The following is a 23,910-nucleotide window of genomic DNA, read 5'->3' on the forward strand; positions in this document are numbered from 1 at the left end:
TACTGCTGTGTGCAGAGCTTTTGTTTAGGCTACTCCATTACACACACACATGCACACATAGTGAGTCAGCATCATTCCATGCGTGCTGAGTCTGCTGTTCTGGAGAAATTTTACCCCCTTAGGGTTTTTTACTTGAGATTTCCCCACCCCCCCCTTTCTGCAGATATTGAAGTCTCCTTGAGGCTGCTAGCATCTCCCTCTTGACACCTTACATTTGGGTGACATTAGCCAAACTCATTGGAGATCATGGTTAGTATATACAGTATATATATATATATATATATATATATATATATATATATATATATGTGTGTGTGTGTGTGTGTGTGTGTGTGTGTGTGTGTATATGTATATGTATGTATATGTATATGTATATATATGTTTACATTCAAGAACTTCCCAGAACTGTGACAGACACCCTCTTAGAAAAAAAGCAAACATTTCTCTCAGATGTATTTTATTCATATGCAAATCTGTGGATTTAACTGATGGATGGATCAATTCCTGAATGAAAGCTCCTATGTTGAGCTAAGATTTATGCAAACAGTGACAGCCCAATATATGTTTAGCATTTTCAAAGCAGCACACAAATGCTCACCCTTCTGGGCATTGCCCAAACCCAGACGTGCTTAGCTCCAGCAAGGTGGAGGCCTCATATAACTTCAGGAGATATCCTGAGACCTAGTAGCTAATATAGATGTATAAACAATGCATCCTATTCTTATTCCTTCTTGTGGCTGCTCTTCCTCAGATCAGGAAAATAGAAAGCTTTGCAGATGTGGAGTATTCTCCGATCACTGCATAAAAGAGGACTATTCACAACTGTCATGTAACAACAGCATCATGGAACTGGATGACTTGCTTCTTGACAAGAGTGTTGATTCTTGGGTGCTGTGCATAATCTTAACTAGGAACAAATAAATTAGATTAAATACCTAGGCTGAGTGGGGTAGGAAGCTAACTTTGGTGGCTGCTGCATGTTATGTAAAATAAACGTGGTGCATAATTTATTTTTTCTCTTGCTAACCAAAGCTTGCTTGCCACCCTCCTCCTCCAACTGGCATGGGAGAGAGGCCTTAAAAATGGGCTATGAAATGCAGTCTTTGTCCCTCCCATCAGGATCCATTCCATCCCTCATTTACCATCTATACTGTTACTCACGAGTAAACTAAAAAGCCTTGTTGTAATTAGCATAGGATTGGGCAGAGTTACAGCAGTCCCTCTTATTTTTAACTTGCTTTAGCCATATGCCTTATTCCCCGCCTTCTCTTTTTTAAAAAACGGTCAGTCTCTGAGCATGTGGATACCTCCATTTCCGAATTTGGTTCCAACATCCTATCGGCATTCCTCACTAGGAATAATGTTCATTATTAGAAGGAATGTGGAAAAGTTCACCACTTGGAAGTAGGACATGGAGCCCATACAAAATGACTGGAAATTATCTCAGGTGAACTGGAGCAACTCAATTTTGTATCACCGTGTCAAGCCCTAAGGAGTATTTTATCGCACTTTTAGGGGATGACGGAGTAGTTAAATGCATACTGGGGTCACTTGCTATTTGGTAATGGTAAAGGAGCTGGTAGCACCAGCCACAGTGGAGAGAACAAATAGCATCTTGAAGCAAACCCATTTTTGGAGAGAGGTTTTGGATCTGGCTGCAATATGGTCACGCAAGTAACGTTTTGAGCTGGGCATCCCACTGCAAAAGCTGTTACAGGATATGACGCTGTCAAACGCCTTTTACAGCTGTTCTTTTAAAGAACACAGAGAGAGCTCTTCAGTTCAGGACGTTACGATTCCCCCTACACGTGTAGGGTGGCCCCAAAACTGAATCACAGCCTCTCTCCGTTTGGACTTCGTGCCCTTTGTACAGGAAGGGAGTGTTTGCTTATTAAGTTGCTATTCCAGACACATGGAACAAAAATGTCCCTAATAAGGAAGACTGACTGACCGACTGTGTGTGTGTAACTGTGCGCTTTTACATGGCACGCCTAATGCTTGTACTTTGGGGTCGTGATGGGAGTTTGCAGTCTCTCTGTGCCAGAGAGAGCGATCTTGAATTTAGGAAGCCCACACAACCCGCCTCCCTCCCTGGCGGGCAGAGCGGCGCTTCCAGGGTGACGGGCGGGTCTAGGCCACAGTCTAGTGCGCACGCGTCAGTTCCGGCCGGCGGGGACCAAAGGGATAAAACAAAAACCCTGAAGCTTCACACACCCATCGCTTCCTTGTTCTGATTAGACTTCCCCAAGCCAAGCAAGTGCGGATTGGTACCTGGGCGAAGGAAGCTTTCAAAGGATTCCCAGCACAGTTGCACACTGTGTGCGCAAATATATTGAAGCCTCGTGCCTTTCAAAGTTGGCAGCAGGCAGAAATTGAACAGGTGCGGGTAATAAACGGAGGTGCGCTGTAAACTTAAAACTTCTGGCTGTGCCACAGAAAGTAAACGCAGAATCTGATTCCCATCAGATAAAGACCGGTTTCTACTTTGGGGGGGAGCAGAAAATGGCACACACCCCCGGAATGGTTCTCTAAAAAACTGAGATGCGGCACAGAAACTCAGCGAGTGAAACCCACTCCATCTCTTGAATTTCTGTCCAAGCCAAAGTGTGAATCCTGTCAGGAATAAAAACGTCGCTCTTGGAGATTGGGTAGGTTCCCCCATTTTCCCCGAAGCTATGGGCAGAGAGTGCGTGTGCAGCACTTAACTCTCTTTTTTACCCCGCACATGGAAGTGCTCGTTCGGCTGCCATCGGGGAACCGGAACTCTCGTCAGAGGAACACATAAGACCGCAGCCCCTTGGGCGGGGACCGGAGCTTCGGCGCGTGGGTAGGAAGCGGCTGCGGCGGCTGTTGAGGGAGGAAAATGGCGGCCGCCGCCGCCGCCGGAGCCGCTGCTGCCGCCGCGCAGCTTACCGACGAGGAGCTTTTCTCCGAGCTGAGGCGACTCGGCTTCTCGCCGGGGCCCGTCACCGAGAGCACACGGCCGGTCTACCTGAAGAAGCTCAAGAAGCTCCGCGAGGAAGAGCGAGCTGGCGGGGCCCGAGCCGCCGCCGCCGCCTCCAGCAAGACCCGGAACAGTAACAACAATAACCCCGGGGCAGGAGGCGGCGGCGGTTTGGCGTCTCGGCTGACCAGCGCCGACCTGTCCTCCTCCTCCTCCCTGTCTGGGGCAGCCGGCGGCGGCGGCCGGGCCCGTGGAGCTGCCCTCGGCGGCGGCAAAGTGCTGCTGGGCTTCAGCTCTGACGAGTCGGATGCGGAGGCCAGTCCCCGGGGCCCGGCTGGCGCCGCGGGCAGCCGGCGGGAGCGAGGCTCAGCCTCCCGACGGGACGCGAGGCCTGCGGCAGCCGTGGGCACTGGCTGCCTCCCCAGCAGCGCGGCGGTTGAGGCAGCGCCTCTTCGGAGGAAGCCCCATGCCTGGTGGGGGGCGACGGCCAGGCGGGCGGCTGGAGCTCGGGAGCAGATTCCGGGCGTCGGTGGCGGCGGAGAGGACGACGACGGGGAGGACGACGACGACGAAGCTGCAGCAGCCGCCGCCGAGGACGAGCCCCAGGAGGAGCCGCAGCAGCAGCAGGAGCGCTGCAAGAACCGCGCCGTGAACGGGAGCCGATTCCTCTCCTACGGCGGCGCCAGCAGGAGGGACAAGTACTCGGACTCGGAGGAGGAAGAGGCGGCGGCTGCGGTTGCGACGGGGGCCAAGCAGCAGGTGCTGAGAGAGGAGTCGCTTGCCCGCCACTACCTGGCCCGAAGGAACCTTAACAGACCTGCCGCGCCATTCTCGGGCCAGGCAGGTGCAGCAGGGGGCTTGATGGAGACAGGCCAGGGTGCTGCTGCGGCTGCTGTTGCTGGTAGCGGCCGTGCATTGAATGTTAGGGTGGCTGCTGCTGGCAGGAGCAGTGACAGGGGGCGAAGTCGAGAGGAAAACGAGGAGGAGGAAGAAGAGGAGGTCGACCTGGCGAAAAGGGGCGGGTATTTGGACTCCAGTCCGCCGCTCCTGCCCAGGTACCGCGGCGGCGGCTCTGCTAGGAAAGCCCACCAGCAGCTGTTTCTCCCGCCGCTGCTCAGCGGCTTGGACAGTAGTAGCAAAATGACTGATTCCTTGGGCGGCGACAGGAAACCAGCCAACAATCATATCCTCACTGGTGGCTACAATATGGAACCTAGGATATATACAGCTACCACCAGCCTCTCTCCAGGTGCTACCACTTCCTCCTCCACTAGAATCAATCACTCCAACCACACAGGTTCAAATCATACTTATCCGAAAAACACCTACAAGCAGAAGGTTTCGGAGCCAGAGGAGGATCTTCTGCAGCAGTTCAAGAGAGAAGAAATATCCACCACAGGAGGCTTCAGTGCCCATTACCTGTCCATGTTCCTCTTAACTGCTGCATGCTTGTTCTTTCTGATATTGGGGCTCACGTACCTAAGAATGAGAGGTTCAGGAATAACTGAGGATGTGGGAATTGACAGTAAGTATTGGGAAACGGGGTGGAAGCCCTTTGCTTCACTTAATGACATAAATAAATGTGTGAAGTATGTCACATAAAGGAACCCAGAACCTTGAGTTGCTGCTTTGTTTTCTGTCAACCCTAACAACTGCTTCTGTAGACTTGTGGATGTTTTTGCTTACTGAGTGGAACGAGAAACAGTTTTTGGGCAAACCACACAGACCTCTCTGTTCCTTTATGCCAATAGCCTTTATGCCAATTTTGTTTCCTCTTAACTTCTTGCCATTAATTTTATTAGAACCTCTCAAACTTTTAAGGGTATGTCCTTAAAGATGTTTCCCCCCTCAGAACAGAATAATTACTGCTATGTGTCTTAGATTTAAAAATGGGAATCTGATTCTAAGCTTGTAGCTGTAGTGATGTTCTTGTGGGGGTGAATCGGATTGTAAACGATGTTTGAAACTCAGATACTAATTTTTATCTATAGGAAAGCACCCCACACCTGACAAAATGCAGACACAGGAGATGCTTCTGTTTAAAAATGAATGAGTTACATAGGGTAAATTCATTATAATAGCTGCATTCTGATGCACATGTAGTATGTTGATTCCTACATGGAAATACTATGTAGATATTTATAACATGTGAGTGACACCTGTGTTTAAATTTAATTTAAATTCTAAATTTAAATTTAGGATTTACTCAGGATTCTGGGAAAAAAACCACTTAATTGTCACTCAAAGTTGGCTTAGTTACAGTGGGTTCTGACAGTAGGAGGAAAAAGCAGGTGTTTGAGTTCAGTTGAGGGGGGAATAGGGTAGTGGGAGATCTTGAACAGGAAAAAATAATTTATTAGTTTAAAGTGATTTTAACAGGATGATTGTCAAATGGGGAGCTTAAAGGCCCCCTGAAAATTTGGCATACGTGCACCTTTTGCTAAGCAAATCAGCACCTTTAAATGATTTCCTGTAACTTGTGGTTCATTAACACAGCCACAAGGCTAGATTTAGATCTTTCCATCTTAATGCTGTGTTTTTGTTGATTTACTCTTGGCATTTTCATGGTGACCTGGTTTTCATGTCACCCTAAGCCAAACCATAGCTTAGCATAAACACACAGGCCCCAGGAGATAGATTTGTGCCTACTTTACTCCTCCCTAGTCACTCTGCTGCTATGCTAAGTCAGCACTTGACTTAGCATGTTGTCCTGGGTTTGTGGTTTAACTGTCTCCATACTAACCATTAGATGTAACCCAAATTTGTCCCATGGTTTATGGCTCATTGTTTGTTTGGAAGAGATAAACTGTGAGCCTGGGTTCAGACAGCATGCTAAATCAAGCTAACACAGCAGCAGAACCACTGGGGGTGCCATACTCTTCTCTGGAAACTTGCATGCTCACACATTTGGACTGAGCCTTGGTTTGGTTTGGTTTGGTGTAGTGTATTGTGATGTATGAACCAGGCCAGTGTTGTCCTGCTGGTAAAGATGGAAAAACAGAATATGATGATTCCCCCAATTGTAGTTTTGTGATTTATGAAAACCTTATTACTAGGAAAACATGGATAAAAGACTATTTCATATCTGGAAGCCGCAGTCTTCCTTGGTTTATTTAATCAGGCAAAATGATTCTTGCATACATTTGAATGTATACCCATACTTCTAGCTTAGGTGTATGTGTTCATTTTTATTAATCCATAATTGCCTGCCTGAAGTACTGTTTGGACAAAAAAAACCCTTGATAGATGGATTCTAAAAACTAGATAAGTAATATCAGAATTCTGAAATGTGCTGCTGTATGATGAGGTTCAAAAGTCAAAAGTGCTACTGTTTTTATCGGCCTGATTTTTGTGTTGCTTTATATACCATGTAGATATACCATGTGAAGCAGCACTCAAGACTTGAAATGCTTGGAAATAGCAGCCATATAAAGAGAGAAAAATGGTGCCAAATCATAATATTTTCGCAGAGTTCTTTTGCTTCAAGCTATATTCCTAGTGGTTTGTTGATATGCTTGGCTTTTAAATCTCAAGCCTCCAGATTGCGTGCACACACATTCACCTGGTGGTTTTGGCAAGTGGATACTGCATATTGAGTCATCTTGGCCCTTTCCTTATTACTATGCTATATATCTGCTAATTGCAATTTATATTTGCTTCTATAGTTATCTGTGGATGTAATCTTACGGTCTTTGAGAGAGTGTATCATGGGCCATACAGTAGATTGCATTGATACTGAAGGCAGAGATCTGGACAGGGGCATCTCATATTAGAGCCTCTATCTTTGCTGCTGGCCTCAGTGCCCTGCTTGAACTAATGTTAGAGCTGCAGCATCCGTAGGGCCAAAAGAGGGGCATGTCTGGAGCTTCCCATGAAGCAGCTTGGAGCCAAAGTATTCAAGGCTGCCCCAGTCCCATGACACTCCAAACCAAGGAGAGGAAGTTTAGACATGTTTCTAAGCATGTCTAATGGAAGCAAAATGTCCTTTAAAGTGTTGAAATGTGTATAATTCTAGCAAGGCTCAGGTGAGGAGAACAGACAAATGTGTCTTGTCACCAATTTCTAAATGTGTGTAATAACTGTAAGCTTAGGGTTTTTGGGGTATGTGTGTGAAATTGAATGGTTAGAGGTTTTGTGCAGTAGCTTCTGAACAAGTGGATCTTGAAAACTGAAATTTGTATCAAAACTGCATACTTTTTCAGGTGGGCAAGAATGTTTATTTTGTTCCTGAAACTAAGGTGCAACCAACAAAGGTGTGGAGGAGCTGTAGCTCCTGGGTACTGCACATGCTTTTGTACGCAGAATTTCCCAAGTTCAATCCTTGGTATCTCCAGGTGTGACTGGAAAGGCCATATCTGAAATCCTGGAGAGCTTAGTGGTAGTAACCGGGGACAGTGCTAAGCTGGATGGTATAGTGGTGAGACCCAGTCAACGCAGATTCTTGCCCTACAGCTCCCACAGTCCCTGACATTGCTGACAGGCACTAATAGGTATTGAAATCCAACAGCACCTGGAGGGTCACAGGTAGGCCACCCCACCTACTCTGCTGCATTTGCCTACAGAGTGTGGAAATATTGTTGTTGGTACGTAAAGTGGACTTACGCTGCATATAGCAACATGCTCCTCTGTAACACAGCAGCCCTGTGATTCTAAACAATAGCTATATTGAGGTACAACATACATGATCCTCCAAGCAACTTTCTGTTGCTTGATTTTAAAGGTTTATTAAAGGTAAAAGTTGTTGGAAGTGGTTAGAAACCTGACTGCCACTGCAGGCTTTCAAAATAGGGCTGGAATGTTCTTGAGCAGGAAGCTATGTGATGTAATCTTGTTTTCAGGGACTTGGTACAGGGGGGGAAAATGGCTGCCCCAGGCACAAACTTTTTCTTTTTAAAAGCCAACTACCTTGTTACTGCAAGTTGACTAACTTCTTCCCTCACTCACCTCAAAGTCAAATAAGCTTTGTTTCCCCCCAATTATTATTATTTTATTTCATAAAATTTATGCACTGCTTGATTGTAAAAAAACCACACCCTCAAAGTGGTTCACAAAAAAGTAAAACCAGTAGGATTATCAGTAAGAAGAATTAATAACAATTTAAGACTTTCAAAAAGTTAAGATAATAAAGCATATTAAAATTTGCATCAACTTTCTAAGTATCTGGGCAAGCAAATGTTTCCAGCAGGCACTGAAAAGAGTATAGTAAATGCACATGGCATTTGCCTGATATCCATAGGCAGGGAGTTTCAAAGTGTAGGTCAGGCATCCCCAAACTTCGGCCTTCCAGATGTTTTGGACTACAATTCCCATCTTCCCCGACCACTGGTTCTGTTAGCTAGGGATCATGGGAGTTGTAGGCCAAAACATCTGGAGGGCCGCAGTTTGGGGATGCCTGGTGTAGGTGCTACCACTATAAAAGATCAAGTTCTTACAAATGCAAAATGGGTATTATGTGCACCTGTAACAGTGCTGGTTCCGCTGTTTGAAGTGGGTGGGTGGGTGGGTGGGTGGATGTTTGTTTGTTTGTTTGTTTGTTTATAGCATTTATTTATTTATAGCATTTGTACCCCACTCTTCAGTCAAAAAGGCTCCCAGAGTAGCTGAAAAGAAATCAAAACAAGCCATTTCCTACCCGCAGGCTTCCACTCTAATAAAAGGAAGGCATACCCCTGAAAGCTCCCCTTGTCCCAGGCTGGGAAGAAAAATTCAACAACAGTGGTGGTGGTGGTGGTGGTGGTAGTAGGTATTTCTGTCCAACTCTACTTAAAAGCTGGGCAGGCTTTTCTACAACCTGGTCAGATAACAGTAGGACATACCAATAGTGCCTGAAATGAACCGATAGCTGCGCCTGGAATTGTGCCTGAAATGAACCGATAGCTGGTGAACTTAATAGGGGGGTGGGTGTCAAATACTCTCTCAGACTGGTTTCAGACCGTAACCTGGTTGTATGTAGCCAGTGTTAGAAACTCAGATATATAAGATAGATAGCAAATGGCTCCTTTAGCCAGGGTTACAGTCACCAAAATGGAATGTCTCATTGCCATTTTGGGGCCAGATGGCTCGAAAGTCGTATTTTTCAATATGACTTTTTGGTTCCTCAAATTCGTTCCAATTGTGCAGATAAAATTTTAAAGGATGTGTTGTTAGTGTGTGGAAACAGGCAGGATTTAAGGATTCCCAGGAATGTACCTCCAGATAGTGGAGACATTAGGCGCCATCCTGGCGCCCGGACATCTTTACCGGCTTGCAAGTGGCCAATAGCCAAGTGCAAAAAGCGCATGGCGAGTGGCGAATTTTGAATGCTGGTTGCAGCATTTTGCAGCAGCTGAATCTCATATAGACAATTTCTTCACCTGCTATATTATCCTCACAGCATCCTTATGCAGTAGGTTATGCTGAGACGTACAACTATCTCAGTGAATTTCATGGCTCATTGGGGATTCTAACCTAGGTCTCATTGGTCCTGGTCTGACACTGAAACCATTCCATGACATGCTTAAAATATCTTATGTGTACACCTAAACATAATGTTGGATAAGTTTTTCTGCTTTCTTCTCAAATGTAAATGCTTGACTTGATGAGCACTATCAGTGTAGTCAGCAAGAACCGTTCTATTTCTTTTGGCAATACTTAAGTCTTCAATTACTGTTTGAGGATACCAAACAAATTGGGCTGGCTGCTGAATTGTGCTTAGTAGAGCTCTGCTCATGCATTAGAAGGGGGATGGTGAGACCTTTTTTGCCAATTCCCCCTCTTCCTGCAGCCACCTGCGCCTCCTAAAAAAGCTCCTCTGACAGGTTGGGGAACCCTTTGAAGGTAGCATGATGGGTAGCATTGAGGAAGTAGGCATCTGTGAATATTGTCTTCTTGCCCTCTTCCTAGAATAGGAAGTCTCTGCTGAATCTCTGTGCCTTCCATAAGCAGAATAACTGTTTCCATTTGTGGAACAGCCACTCTGTATCCAACTAAAATCTAGTACAGGCGTTGGCAACGGTTTTCCGGCCGTGGGCCGGATCATTCCCACGTGGGCTAGACATGCACAGAAGCGATTTCCGGTGCTGCGCTGTGCATGTCTGGGGGACCGGAAATCGCTTCTGTGCATGGCTGGAAGCCAGAAATCGCTTCTGCGCATGCCCGGAAGCTGAAAACCGTGCCTGCGCAGAAGTGATTTTCAGTGTCTGGGCATGTGCAGACGTGGTTTCTGGCATCTGCGCGTGCACAGATGCCATTTCCAGCACCACTCGGCGAGTCGCCGCAGCGCACTGTGCCAGTTTAGCGCAGTGCATGGGGGGCTTGCTGAGCGGGCGGCTCGGTGACCGGGCGGCTCGTGGGCCGGATAAACGGCCTCCGTGGGCCAGATCTGGCTCATGGGCCGGAGGTTGCCAACCTCTGATCTAGTAAGTTGTTGATAGTCTGCTCAAATTCTGCATTTTACCTGTTTAGGAGCAAGTTTATGCTTTCAGCAGTGACATGCTGTTCTAGCCAAGCAAGTCAGCTGGACAACTTCCCCACTTCTAGGTGAAGTAACACTTTAAAACACAAAATATTATGAATAGCATGATATTGTGCTAGTGCTAGTTGTCACATTTTAATTACTTGATTCCTTTGTAATATGTATAATAATGTGAGCTGCATTTAACCTAGTGGTTTTAATTTTTACAATATTTAAGATATTGGTATTGAAATGGTATTAAGTAAATTTCTTTTTCCCCCTTTAATAGATAAAAATCTTCTCACTGGGATGGTTAATAGAAACGTGAGTATGTTCTTAGTATCTATGTTGAGGGCTTGTCTTTGAGCTGTATCATGTCCTGATAATTTTGATTAAATAGGTTGTCGACAATCTTAAATCTTGGATAATCTTAAAGCAATAGTTTTGTGTCTGCATGCTAGATATCCAATTTACTAAGAATTTGTGTCCTAAGTATTGTTGCTGACTCCGAGAAGTCCAGTTTGTAGGCCTCTTGATTATAAGGCTGTGTTTGAATGACTTGTACACAAACCCTAGAATGATACACTGTAGGAAAAAAAGTTGAATTAGGGGAAATCCTGTTTTGCTAGCTTAAGCACATTAGGTTCTGAAACCATTTACTCTGAAGGCCTTATCATTTCCAACCACTCACCTAGATGTGAGGGCACTCAGTTCCTTGTATTGCTTCGCTTTCAATATCCAGTAGCCTCACAATTTTTGCCAAGGTAGATCAGTCCCTATATGACAAACTACCATCCAAACGTAATACGGTATTTCACATAACTGCCCTCTTCTTTGAGCCAGTATTGGAATAGTGGCAGCTGAGAGAGAGTGACTCATGGGAAAGTAAATTGTCCGTTCCTTTTAATTAGAGCACTGTGCCTCTCCTAGCCCCTGGGTTTCCTTGCTGTTGAGTGGTGTTTCTGAGAATTTAGGATGGTATACTTTTAAGTCTGTGACACTAAGGATGTGAAAGCCCAGGAGGCAAAAACATATTTTTCTCCCATCTTTGAAGAGAACACACACTCCTGTGCAATAGTTTCTCTTTTGGAATGAGTGAAATTTTATTCATTTGGAATGTCTAGTGTGAAAATTTCTATGAAAGGCATTCTGAAGCTTTAGAAACTGATAATTTCTATGTATAACAATGTAGAAATATACAATGCTTGGATCAAAGATGCATTTCTGCTCCTAGGGCATGCTGCCATCTTCATGAAGAACATACATTGCTTTTGTTTCCTACAGCTTTCTTAGTTTGTGCATCTCAGAAGTAGGAAAAATAAGATAATGTCCTTAGATAGCACAGGATGCAACCATTTACAACTCTTTAGTATTTAGCATGCTTAGCATTTTGTAAACTTATATAAGATTGCTCTATGAATTTCATAAGTATGTCGTATTTAGCCTGCTTACCACTTTGCTTGTAGAAAATGAAGCCATGTGTCATATAGCAAAATGTTACATACTAAATAAGTTATACATGTATCATTTATATTGTTTGCATTTTCTATAATTTTGTATTTGTGTTATTGTATTTGTATTTATCTGCTTATTCTTGAGAGTCACCTTGGAAGGCTTTTTGGCTGAAAGGCAGCATATAAATAGTAACATAGAAACATAACACATTTTATATTAAAGCAGCTAAGTAAGTTTTGTTTGATAAGAATGTATCTATTCAATATATTTTCATTTTTTCAAAAATAGGGGGGGGGGGACAATTTTGCCCCCACCACTTCAAAAAATTTTTTGGGGGGGGAAATTGTACATCTCTGTGTAGTGCTATCTAGGATATCTGCTATTTCCATTATTTCAGACTTTATTATAATACATCTTAACTGGCTTATTAAATTTCTAGGTAAATGAAACAATTCTTATGAACAGCCTATATAAACTACATGATAAACTGGCACAAATAGCAGGTGAGCATTTAAAGCCAATATTAAACTGTTGGATTTCAAAAGAATGCATGTGTAAAGATTTATAGCAATAAGCAGATTGTGAAGGTACTTTGTGATTGCAGGAATAATAATTATTTCATTCATATTGATATAATAATTATTGTATTGAATCGGTGCTTATATCACAGATAAATTGGTAAAATACCTTAGCTTGACTGTTGAAATATGCTTATAAAACAAGAGAGATTTTAAAACAAGTTCTTAAATATTGCATTAATCAGCAGGGTAACTAATTCCCTCAGAAAAAAGCATAGAAAAAGCTGTGTTCGCCCATTAGGGGAAAATGTAAAAGGTAAGTACAATTATTGGGAGCAGCTAAAACAATATGAAATAGTGAGCCAAGTTTCAGGTTGTCCAGAACTCTTCATCAGGCGGACATTAAAACAAAATTTGACGGGCCAGAGTGGAGTAAGTGAGGTTTGGGGAGCCAATAAAAGCAGGGAGTGGTGTACTTTTTGAAGTCTGCAGTTTATAGCAATCTTGAGCTGGAATACAGGAGTTCCCCAAGGTCCAAGACAGATTGCAGGTTACATTCATTACTGTTGGGGCTAAAAAGCAGAAATGGATGTTACCCTTGTTTTTGAAAATACAAAAATGAGCAGTTTTCCAGTTTTGTGTCGGCCTCTAACTGGATCACATGAGTGACTTACGAGGCAAAGAACAGAAAGGAGGAGGAGTCTTTACATTAGCAAAACTTGCGATTATTTGCATTAGTCCCCCATTCTCTTCAAATGGTAGAAGATTAGCTTTGAGAGACTACTTCAGTTAAATCAATCTTGCATTTGGTTTTGATTTTTCGTCAGAAATAAAGTTAGTAAATAAAAGTCAGCTTGTTGTTGTTGTTTAGTCGTTTAGTCGTGTCCGACTCTTCGTGACCCCACGGACCATAGCACGCCAGGCACTCCTGTCTTGCACTGCCTCCCGCAGTTTGGTCAAACTCATGTTCGACCAACTCATGTTCGAGAACAGTCAGCTTAGTGGTATTCAATTTCTTACCTGTCTCTCACCATGAGGTCCAGGGGAGAGCCTTTACAACAACTTAAAAATACAAGATTGAAAACATTTAAGAGAGTACCTTTGCAATATGCATATCAAAAGGAACAGTACGGAAAACCTATTTTAAGACAGAGAAATTTTAAAAGTGTATATACTGTAATGGTTAAAGTACACAATATCATTGAACTTAAAGATTATTAGACTTCATTCCATATCTGAATAGAATTTGACACTTAAGTTAGTCTTGAGAATAAGCTCTAGTGAAGAAAAACGACTCTGCTTCTGTGTATACATGTATAAGATTGTACTGTCAACTGTTAGTATAGTCATAGGTAAAGGTAAAGGGACCCCTGACCATTAGGTCCAGTCGTGACTGACTCTGGGGTTGCGGCGCTCATCTCGCGTTATTGGCCGAGGGAGCCAACGTACAGCTTCCAGGTCATGTGGCCAGCATGACTAAGCCGCTTCTGGCGAACCAGAGCAGCACACGGAAACACTGTTTACCTTCCCGCTGTAGCGGTACCTATTTATCTACTTGCACTTTGGCGTGCTTTCAAACTGCTAGGTTGGCAGGAGCTGGGATCGAACAACAGGCGCTCACCCGGTCGCCGGGATTCAAACCGCCGACCTTCTGATTGTGGCAAGCCCTAGGCTCTGTGGTTTAACCCACAGCGCCACCCCGCGTCCCAGTAAAGTCATAGAGAGATTTATATACTATTTATCTTATAGGATACTTTTCTATCAAAGCAATATCAAAAATAACTTGCAACATTTCCCCTTATGTATCCGAAGTTAGTATTAATATATCCAAAGTTTATATTATTTAGTCACACAACTGTGAGAAATACATAAAAATAAATACTTTTCATTGTACTAGGAGATCATGAATGTGGCAACTCTATCAAGAAAGGTCTTTCTCTCCAGGAGGCAGATACATATTTAAAAGTAAGTAAATGCTCATAATTTTAAATATTGGAATTAACTTGGTATAAATGTTACATTGACTTTGTGTTAGGTTATTCCTCTTAAAACTTATTTTTGTCAGCAAAACAGAAGCTTCATAGTCTATTAAGGTACACATAATTTTGAAAGAAGCAATGGTAGGTTTCTTAGCATGTGTGATGTAATAGCAAAAAAAATATTGAGTGGGAAAATGTAGGTTGTTTTCCCTTTTGTTTTGTTTTTTGTATGCAGATTGTATACAAACTCTAAGTTAAAAAACTGTGCAGGGGTTACATATGTGTATGACCCCTGTTCCGCAGATTGTATACAAACACTAAGTTAAAAAACTGAAGAAGACCAAACCAAAACAGTATGATTACCTTCGATCACTGTCTTGCATGTCGTTATAGTTTATAAAGATAAAAACATATATTTTGCCTGTTGGAATTGGTTGACGTGTTGCCTCTTTTTTTGGTCGACGTGTTGCCTCTTTTTTGGTATTCTGGTAGGAAGCCTGCCTGGTCTGGGTATATTATTTTACTCAAGGTGTTTTTAAGCCTCCATGCCAGTAATTTTGCGAATAATTTATAGTCATTGTTCAGCAGGGATATTGGGCGATAGTTTTTGACATTGGTTAGATCTGAACCTTGCTTGGAAATCAGTGTGATAAAGGCCTCTTCCCATGATTTTGGTATTTGCCCATAACTTTGCAATACGACAAGTTTGTCCTGGGGCTTTTCCATTGTTTTATAACCTCTAAAAAAATTCCTTTGAAATTTCTCTTTCTAGCTGGTCTGCTTCATCTTTTGGAATCTCTTTCAATTTACTTTGGCATAAATAATTTTCTATCTTCTCCCTGTCTTCTGCAGGTGCCTTATATAGTTCATTGTAAAATTTTGTGAATGCCTCTTTTATCTCTTTCGGCTTATTTATTTTGGTTATAACGCTTTGACTTTGTTTTTTCTTTAATTGCCAAGCAAGCCATTTACCTGATTTATTTGCTGTTTCAAAGCTTGTTGTATTTCTGCTTTGGGGATGAAGTACTGTGGTTCAGCTGACGCCTCTAAATTTTTACTTAATATTGTATGCCACCAAGGAAGGAAGTGCACACTACTCAGTTGCCGCTGATTAGGCAAAAAACTTGAGCACCATACCCTGCTGTTGTGGGGAGAGAATTCTGAAGGTATGACACTCGAATACAGGTTTTACAGGCTACCGGAGAGTAGTCATGAGCAGAGAGTAGCAGGGAGCTCACAGATTTTAAATTTGGAGTAGGTATGTTGTGGGGAAGATTCTTCTGTCTTATTTCTTCATATACTCCTTGTTCCTTTTGCTCATCTGTGTGTACCTGTGTCATGAGGGAAGTCCTTTGGGAGTTTGCCAATCTTCTACAAAGGAGATTTTTTTGCAGTTGAGAAGCATGATAGTTTGACTTTCTCTAGCTCTAGACAATATGAAAGCTTTGAGCCTAATCTGATCCGCATGAACATGGCAATATTGCTAGTAGAAACATAAGTGTTGAATTTTGTTGCTCATACGTAAGTATGTGAATGTCATTTTCTGCAATTTGTTATATAAATATTTAGCTGAGAGGAAAGTTGATGTGCTAGAGACTGACAGCCATAGATATTCCCCCCTCCAGTTAATTAACTTCATAAAAACTGGTTCTGCCAGATTTTTTTGTCCAAATTCCTGCATAGCTACTTATTAACTAAATTCTTCTACTCTGAGTACAGGGATTTGCATTGTTGATTATCAGCTTATTTCAATAGCATAGCAACATCTCAGTCCTGGGTTACCTTATTAGACATTTACTAGCAACAAAAATAGTTCTAAGCTAAATTCTCTTTGGCCCTACAGTGGTGATACAATACATTTTTCCGTTGAAATATGCACTGTATCACTGTTGGTTGGTGTATAATATGCAGTCTGGGGCCATTTTAAGACCTGTGTGTTTTGAGGGAATACAGAAACAAGGAAGCTAAGGCCAGGGTGCTTGTGCCACCAACTCTGAAGATACCATCTTCAGATTTCCATTGAGCAATTCAAACACAGAGTGTGGCATTTCTATGTTCTAACATGTTTAAAAATGGATTCAATACTTTGAAGATTAAAAATGGGTAAATGCATTGTCATTCTAGTGCACTGCAATACTTTCGGTAGGATATACATGTAGATTTGCAAGCAGCACATCCCAGTGCAAATGACCTGATTGTGTTGAGAACTGGGGCAATTTTCCTGTTTCTCTCCCCAAGTAGTAGCAGATTGGAAGAGCATTGGTTGCAACCAGGGCCAAAAAAGTGTTCAAAGTATTTTGCAAAAAAACAGTATTTTGCAAAAACCAAACTTTTCAGAAATTAGCAGAGCACTAGTATTAATTTTAAAATGCATATATTTGTAAAAGATATCTGGAGGCTAACCTGTTACCAGTCTAGACATTTTATAGCTTTGTATCCTTGCACTACAATGTAAAATCATCTGTTTGCTGCATTTTATTCTGCTATTAGTTTTTCTGTTCCTCTTTGTGAAATACACATGGCTGCTGCGATTACCGTGTTTGTAATTACCGTGTTGATTCATTGATGTAGTTGATTTGGTAAAAAAGCCAGGAAATATGATTGCATTTTATTGCACAGCTATTATTAGCATTTAAATATTAATAAATGCTGAACACAGAATCAAAATAGGCAGAATGGCTTTTGATCCTATCAGTATGGCAAGGGAATGGAAGGGGCAGGGAGGAAGCACATTTAGAGTCAAAGTCTGGTCGCTTGACAAATGTCAAAAATTTGTTCAGAAGTGAAGAAGCCAGGCCATGTGAGGGCATGGCTGCATCTCAAGCTTCATCAGACAGTGGCCTGGTAAAATTGTCAGAGTGTATTGAATGCTGTTGCTTGGGGTTTGAAAGGGTGGTGCAAGCAAATACTTCGTTTAATTTTCCTGCATTTGATAGACAAGTTCCGACTATAAACCACAGAATTTAATATTGATAAACCAAGCTGAATAAAATGTGGTTGGCTTTGCATGTTCCAGATGTTGAGGAAGTAATTGATGGTTGAGGAAGAATTTATATATAAAAATGTGGTGGTGGTGTTGTTCCTTTTTATTATATTGAAATGCTTTGGATAATATTGTCACATTTTTGTAGCATTTATTTTGGAATTCCTCTTGCAACAACTCCTGCCATTGAACCTTTTGCTTTGTTTTCTTTGTTTCTCTTTAGAGTTTAGGTCCAGAATACGAAGGTGTATCTAATGAATCCCTGCAATGGATTCTAAAGAGTGGAGAAGATGTCGGCATAAAGTAAGTCATTTTATTTTGTAGTCTGCTTTCACACAGAAACTCAGTTCAGACAACCTTTTAAATAATGGTTGGGTATTATGAACAAACGCAGGATCCATACTGCTCCCTGCCTCCCCTCAAAAATTGGTGCACTTGCCCTCCAAAGCTGAATTAGAATTCTACTTCAATATGAGGTTTCTGATTGGCTGAGGGCGGGGATGAATGATAAGCATAGGTTGTTGATTTGGTTGTTGCAACAAAGTATACTTAGTATAAAACGATAAATGGAGGGGAAACCACAGAAGAAAGGGGGCAGGTGTGCATCTGTGACTCATTCATATCTAAGCCATAGCTGTCATAACATCAGTTGGAATATCTCTTTTTAAACAGGTTTGTTGACAACAGCTCTGATGAGGATTCTATAACCAATACAACTAATGTAAAATACCTGGTATCAACTAGGCCACAGATGTCTTTTACATGTCGTTTTCGCCGTGCATTTATTACTGTAACATGTAAATCGTTAATTCTGCTTCTGGGTGAGTTTTTCCCCTGTCAGTTTATTTTAATACTTGTATGTCTCTAGGGAAACTGCGAGAATGATGTTACCAGACAAGTGCTTAAGATTTTGTAATCTACTTCATGGTAGATTAGTCTATGAGAAAGAGGAGAAAATAGGCAACCACTTTCTAAAAAAATTGTGTAGGCAGGACATGTTGTTGGCAACATCAAAATTCTGTAGTGCAAGAAACAGTCTTTATCTTCTCTTCACTTACAATGAGATCTTAGAAAAGTCTGTCCCTTTCTCAAGATAGAAACACTGAAAACTCTACAGGCATTCTCACCTTGTATAAAAATGGTTACTCTTCCCATAGTTGAGTAAAAATTATTCATCAACATTTGGTATAAAGCAGAGGTGGGGAACCTCCGGATATTGCTGGATTGCAGCTTCCATTGTCCCTGGTCATTGACAATGCTGAGGATGATGGGAGTTCTAGTCCAACAACATCTGTAAGGTCATAGGTTATCTGCCCTGGGTAAAAATATTCTTCATAAAAGGTACTAAGGAGTAGATGGAAGTAGTAGATGGATGATGTTCCTCTTTAAATACCTTAAAATGTGTTTTTTTGTGTGTGTAAAATATGTCTCCTACATAAGGACAGCCAGTGATGATTTTTTAAAAATTTGGATTATTCGGCTAAGAAAATCTTTCTATTTGGCACAGGTATAGGAATAGCTTGGGGAGTCTTAAGGTATATGAAATACCGATGGTCTAAGGAAGAGGAAGAGACCAGACAGATGTATGATATGGTTGTAAAAATTATAGGTAAGTTTTAGCTAAATTTGGCAGTGGCTGGGCTCAAACACAATACTAAACTTGGGGTGTGGGTGTGTGAATGAATGTGAGCCGCAGACACGCTCTCATTCTCCTTTCTCTACTTCAACTGCAAGCAGATGAGAACCTCTTGCTTTCATTTTTGGTTAAATTCTACTTCTGAACCCTAAGCAGTGGTTAGCTTAACTATGGTGTGGGTAATAGAATCATAGAATTTGTAGAGTTGAAAGGGACCGTGAAAGTCATCTAGTCTAACCCCCTGTAATGCAGGAATCTCAACACCCAGTTCCCTGAAGCAGGCCAACTCCATTAAAAAGCATGGTTGAAGTTTGTTTTTTCATTATACCATAGTTAAGACTAACTACCATTTGTCTGGGTTCAGAAATCCTGGTAAAATGCTGTTAGTTAAAAATAGAAGTGAAAGCTTCTGGTTTTCTCTTTGAGATGGAGTAGAGGGAAGCAAGGAGCTGATGAACCCGAGGCTTGTGTTCATAATGCTAATCCATAGTCTAGCATTACAGGTGAACTAAGTCAGCATCTCGCCAAATGACCCTGTCAAGTGAATCTTCATCATTTTCAGTTTTGTGTACTGTATTGAGAAATCAAACGCTATTCAAGGATGGAAGATGGAGAATATTTCATACTGGAAGATCTTTGAATAGCTTATTATGCTGTCTTCTCATATATATCTTAAATGTAAGAGGGGCAGTATCTTGAAACATTTTTTCTTTAAATACTGTCATTTGTAAATGTGATTGATTCCAGTTCAGATTTTACAGTATTGTTAACTTGGTGCAATTATTTCAGATGTTTTAAGAAGCCACAATGAAGCATGCCAGGAAAACAAAGACTTGCAGCCATATATGCCTATTCCACATGTACGAGATTCCTTGATTCCACCTCAAAACAGGCATGTACAAGTTGCATTATAGTTAATTATAGTCAGTTTATACTGATGCATCTTCTGTTTTGCCTTCAGTGGAAGAAGTATACAGTAGTACTTACCACACTGATAAACAACTTTGCTTTCATAACTTTTGAAAACTTTTTTTGGGTTTGTTTTTAAATATAGGAAAAAAATGAAAAAAGTATGGAACAGATCTGTTGATTTCCTTGCTGCTAATGAATCTAGAGTTCGCACAGAAACACGAAGAATAGGTGGCGCTGACTTCCTGGTTTGGAGATGGATACAGCCATCTGCATCATGTGATAAAATATTAGTTATACCATCTAAAGTATGGCAAGGGCAAGGTATGTTACTGTTTATTTACACATCCCTTCAGTCTGCATTTACCCTAGCTGAGGTGTGTTACCATTTTAAACGAAGTTTAATACAACTTAATTGTAGTCAGAAAATTGTGCTTTAAACATAACTTTTTTATCATTGCTTCTTGCAACATCTATAGCTATGTATGTTCTTTCTAATACTAGCGTCTTGTACAGTTATAAAAAGTAAACTCTAACCCCTCCTTGGCTTTTGCAATCTGCTTGTCTCAGTGTGCTCTAAAAGTTAGTTTATCAGATTCCTACCATGAAAGCTAGCGGTTGACCCCACACATAATGCACACACATGTATGCTTTTATAACTTGTGTAATCTACAGGAAACTGATTAATATTTGAAATATGTGGACTAGAATCAAATCCTATTTGCTGATTGAACTTTTTTCCTTGGCAGCGTTCCATTTAGATAGAAGAAATTCACCGCCAAATAGTTTGACACCATGCCTAAAAATTCGCAATATGTTTGATCCTGTCATGTAAGTACTTTTTTTAATTCACTGCGAATAGAAAACATTGAGTTTATATTTTGTCCTGACACTACAGATGCAAAAGGAATACAAATTCATTATTACTGTCTCAGCTGGTATAATGACACTGGGCAGCTGGAGAGGCAGAGATAGGAATTAATTTCCTGAATACTGTTTTCATTTTTAACTTCATGTGATGACCCAAGCCACTAGGGCTTTCTCTCTGTTGAGAACCAGCCTTTTACTCTGACTCTTCAACTATTCATAGCCTTATATTTTTAATGCATACTGTATTCATTTCAGAGAAGTTCTGTTCCAAAGAAGTCATTACTTGTAGACCTATAGGCCATATTAGCACGGATTGCTAAACCAGGGGTGGGGAATATTTTGATCCTTGTTGGACAATAATTCCCATAGTCCCTAACCATTTAAGTGATGCTTGCTAGCGTTGGTGGGAACTGGACTCCAACAACATCTAAAGGGCCACAGGTTAACCATCTTGATCTAGAGAAGATATTTATTACTGTGTTTCCTAATAAGATTGTATTGTTATTTTTAAACAACAATCAAAATACTAATAATGATGTGCAAGTTTTGTTTTATGTGTGTGTATTTTAGGGAAATAGGTGACCATTGGCATTTGGCAATTCAAGAAGCGATCTTGGAAAAATGCAGTGATAATGAGGGAATTGTCCATATAGCAGTGGACAAAAATTCACGTGAGGTAAAAAACGATTTAAAGTAGATAGTTAGTATACTCAGTTTCTCGTTTTGATACAAATCAAAGCTTTATTTCTCTCCTCAGGGTTGTGTATATGTCAAGTGTTTATCTCCAGAATATGCTGGAAAGGCTTTTAAAGCATTACATGGATCTTGGTTTGATGGTAAGTTGTTCTGATTTACAGTTAATTTAGCAGGTTGGTAGTTGCCTACACATCGGTCTAAACAACAAGAGTGACTAGCTTCTAGATAAAAGTATTACATGTCAAAGTATTCATCTCAGTTATATGTGCAAATCAGTGTGTAGAATAGTGCTTTAAAAATTCAAAATCTTAATATTCTGAACTTTCTTTACTATAGGAAAACTGGTAACTGTAAAATATTTACGGCTAGATCGATATCATCATCGTTTTCCCCAGGCTGTTGCTTGCAATGCTCCATTGAAGCCATCAAATAAACGCATGAACTCAATGTCACATCTTCGTCTCCGAACAGGCACAACCAACTCTCAGGGAAACTCCTGAGACAGCTTACTGCTACCAGAACTGTTGACTTGCAGCAGGAAAAATTCCTGTCTGGTCCCGTCTTCCACTTTTAGTACTTTTTGTATGTAACATTTTCATTATTCAATGTTCCAGAGGTCTCATTTTTCAGGATTTCTGAGCAATGAGGCAGTAATACTGAACAATTGCTCTATCAAGTGTTTTGGAGCTCAAGCAAACAAACACATTAAGTTTTGCATGACAGATGTTGAATTTATTAAACATTCTCAGATGTGGCTGTATTTTTGCACCAACAAGTGTTTGATAACAGTCTAAAAGCATGGAGATGTACTGTATTTCCATAGTTCCTGTGAAATAATCTTGTGGGTATTTTGTAACACAACCACCTACAGTTTCTGATGGCAAGTAAGTAGAAGTGTTAGTTTCTGTCTGGTTTTTGGCTTCTGTTGCTGTAAAAGCTTCATCTGTGTCAGCCTAAGAATGAGAAAGGAATTAAGTCTTGGTAATTGCTGAGAGAAAACAAACTGAATACAGGTTTACTGGTTTTGTATATAAATGTAGATGCTGGTGGCGGAGGCAGCAAAAGTAATCTTGTTTTGTGAGGATGTCTGCATTAAAGCAGTGAATAAGCTTCCTATTTTATTCATAACCTAATGTTTTATATGTTTTGGCTGTACCATTACATAAAGGCCAAACACCTTGAAGTATTAGATACAAGTTAAATATCTTTTATAGGTTTTATATTAAAATATATGGTTATGATTTTTGTGTGAATGGTCTGATATTGTAACTGTGATAATGGATTCAAAATTATGTGAGCAATAAAGACACAATTGGCAGGTACTCAAACACTTTGTGAAAAGCTGTTATTTATTACAAAGAGAAGCTCTGACAAAATTGACCACTGGGGAATATACTTTCTTATATGGTTTTGCTACCTAGGCATGTGTAAAATTAAACAGATGCACATATTTTTGGAAACAAAAATCTTATTGTTAGAGCTTAGAAGTGCAGAACACTTACAGCAAGAATTTATGTTCAATATTAAATGTGTGCATTGTTTACACCTAAAACTACAAAAATGTTGACCTTTAGTTGAAAATATAAAATAATTGGATTCAGTAATTCCTGTTGAAGCAGCATAATTTGTCAATCCACCTGGATATTGCATAAGTGAAGAGATGGGAAACCAGCCAGTTTAAAATACATTTATTAAAGCCCAGTTTTTATTGTAGATATGGATCTGCAGCATGAACTTGCACAAATGCACGTTTTCTTATGGTTAAGTGAACATGATGCACACTTCTGTAACAGAAAATCCTATTGTGCCTTACCTTTGTGCTTTTTTGTGGGCAACATGTTTAATAATGGTGGACGGTTTCTTATCTTTGAAAAAAACTTGGTCTATGTCCTGGATGCTAATGAACAAGTATATGTAATATAATCAGCCATGCAAAATTCTACTCACCAAGAACAAGTACATATTTTTGACCAGCGAGTAGATTTTGTCAAGTCTGGTAAATTTTTCATGATTTACTATATACATATACAAATATGTACAATATATGTATATGTATTATATGTATATAATCAGATTTTGCTGTATTTGTGCATCATAGTGATTTATTGAGCTGAGTAACCATCTTGTGACCTGTTGCAAGTGTGAATGTAAAATTTAGTTGTGGCAGTTTAAAAGGTTGCCTTTTGATGCAGTCGCATCGTTCTTGCTTCTAAACTATTTGTAAACACACTGTACATTTATTATAGTAATCTGTACTATTATGCAGCTTATTTTACCTTTAAAATGTTGACCAATATTCCTCCCTGCAAGACAGATGGGAATGTGTATAATACCTTGGACATTTGAGAAATATCAGATGTTTGTAATTTGTAATTTGTCCTGTAAAAACACAAAAGCAAAACTAAACTAATTAAAGATTTATTAGGGCTTTTTACACACGTGTCAGTTTTTGTGACATTCTGGGGCTTATGGCAGCTCTTGTATACTG

At 40.8% G+C, this 23,910-nt stretch overlaps 1 protein-coding gene across 1 annotated transcript; it reads left to right on the forward strand.

Moving 5' to 3' along the window:
• The first annotated feature begins 449 nt into the window (after positions 1-449).
• Positions 450-23,856, forward strand: LEMD3 (LEM domain containing 3). Its single transcript, XM_035126597.3, has 13 exons — positions 450-4,469; positions 10,666-10,700; positions 12,271-12,334; positions 14,247-14,314; positions 17,535-17,614; positions 17,984-18,132; positions 18,819-18,920; positions 19,737-19,839; positions 20,002-20,180; positions 20,606-20,687; positions 21,297-21,402; positions 21,484-21,562; positions 21,759-23,856. The coding sequence occupies exons 1-13, from the start codon at positions 2,864-2,866 to the stop codon at positions 21,920-21,922; spliced, it is 2,817 nt and encodes a 938-aa protein (XP_034982488.3). The 5' UTR covers positions 450-2,863; the 3' UTR covers positions 21,923-23,856.
• The last annotated feature ends 54 nt before the right edge of the window (positions 23,857-23,910 follow it).

Source organism: Zootoca vivipara, chromosome 9 (assembly GCF_965207765.1).
Source record: "Zootoca vivipara chromosome 9, rZooViv2.hap1.1, whole genome shotgun sequence".
Taxonomy (NCBI): domain Eukaryota; kingdom Metazoa; phylum Chordata; class Lepidosauria; order Squamata; family Lacertidae; genus Zootoca; species Zootoca vivipara.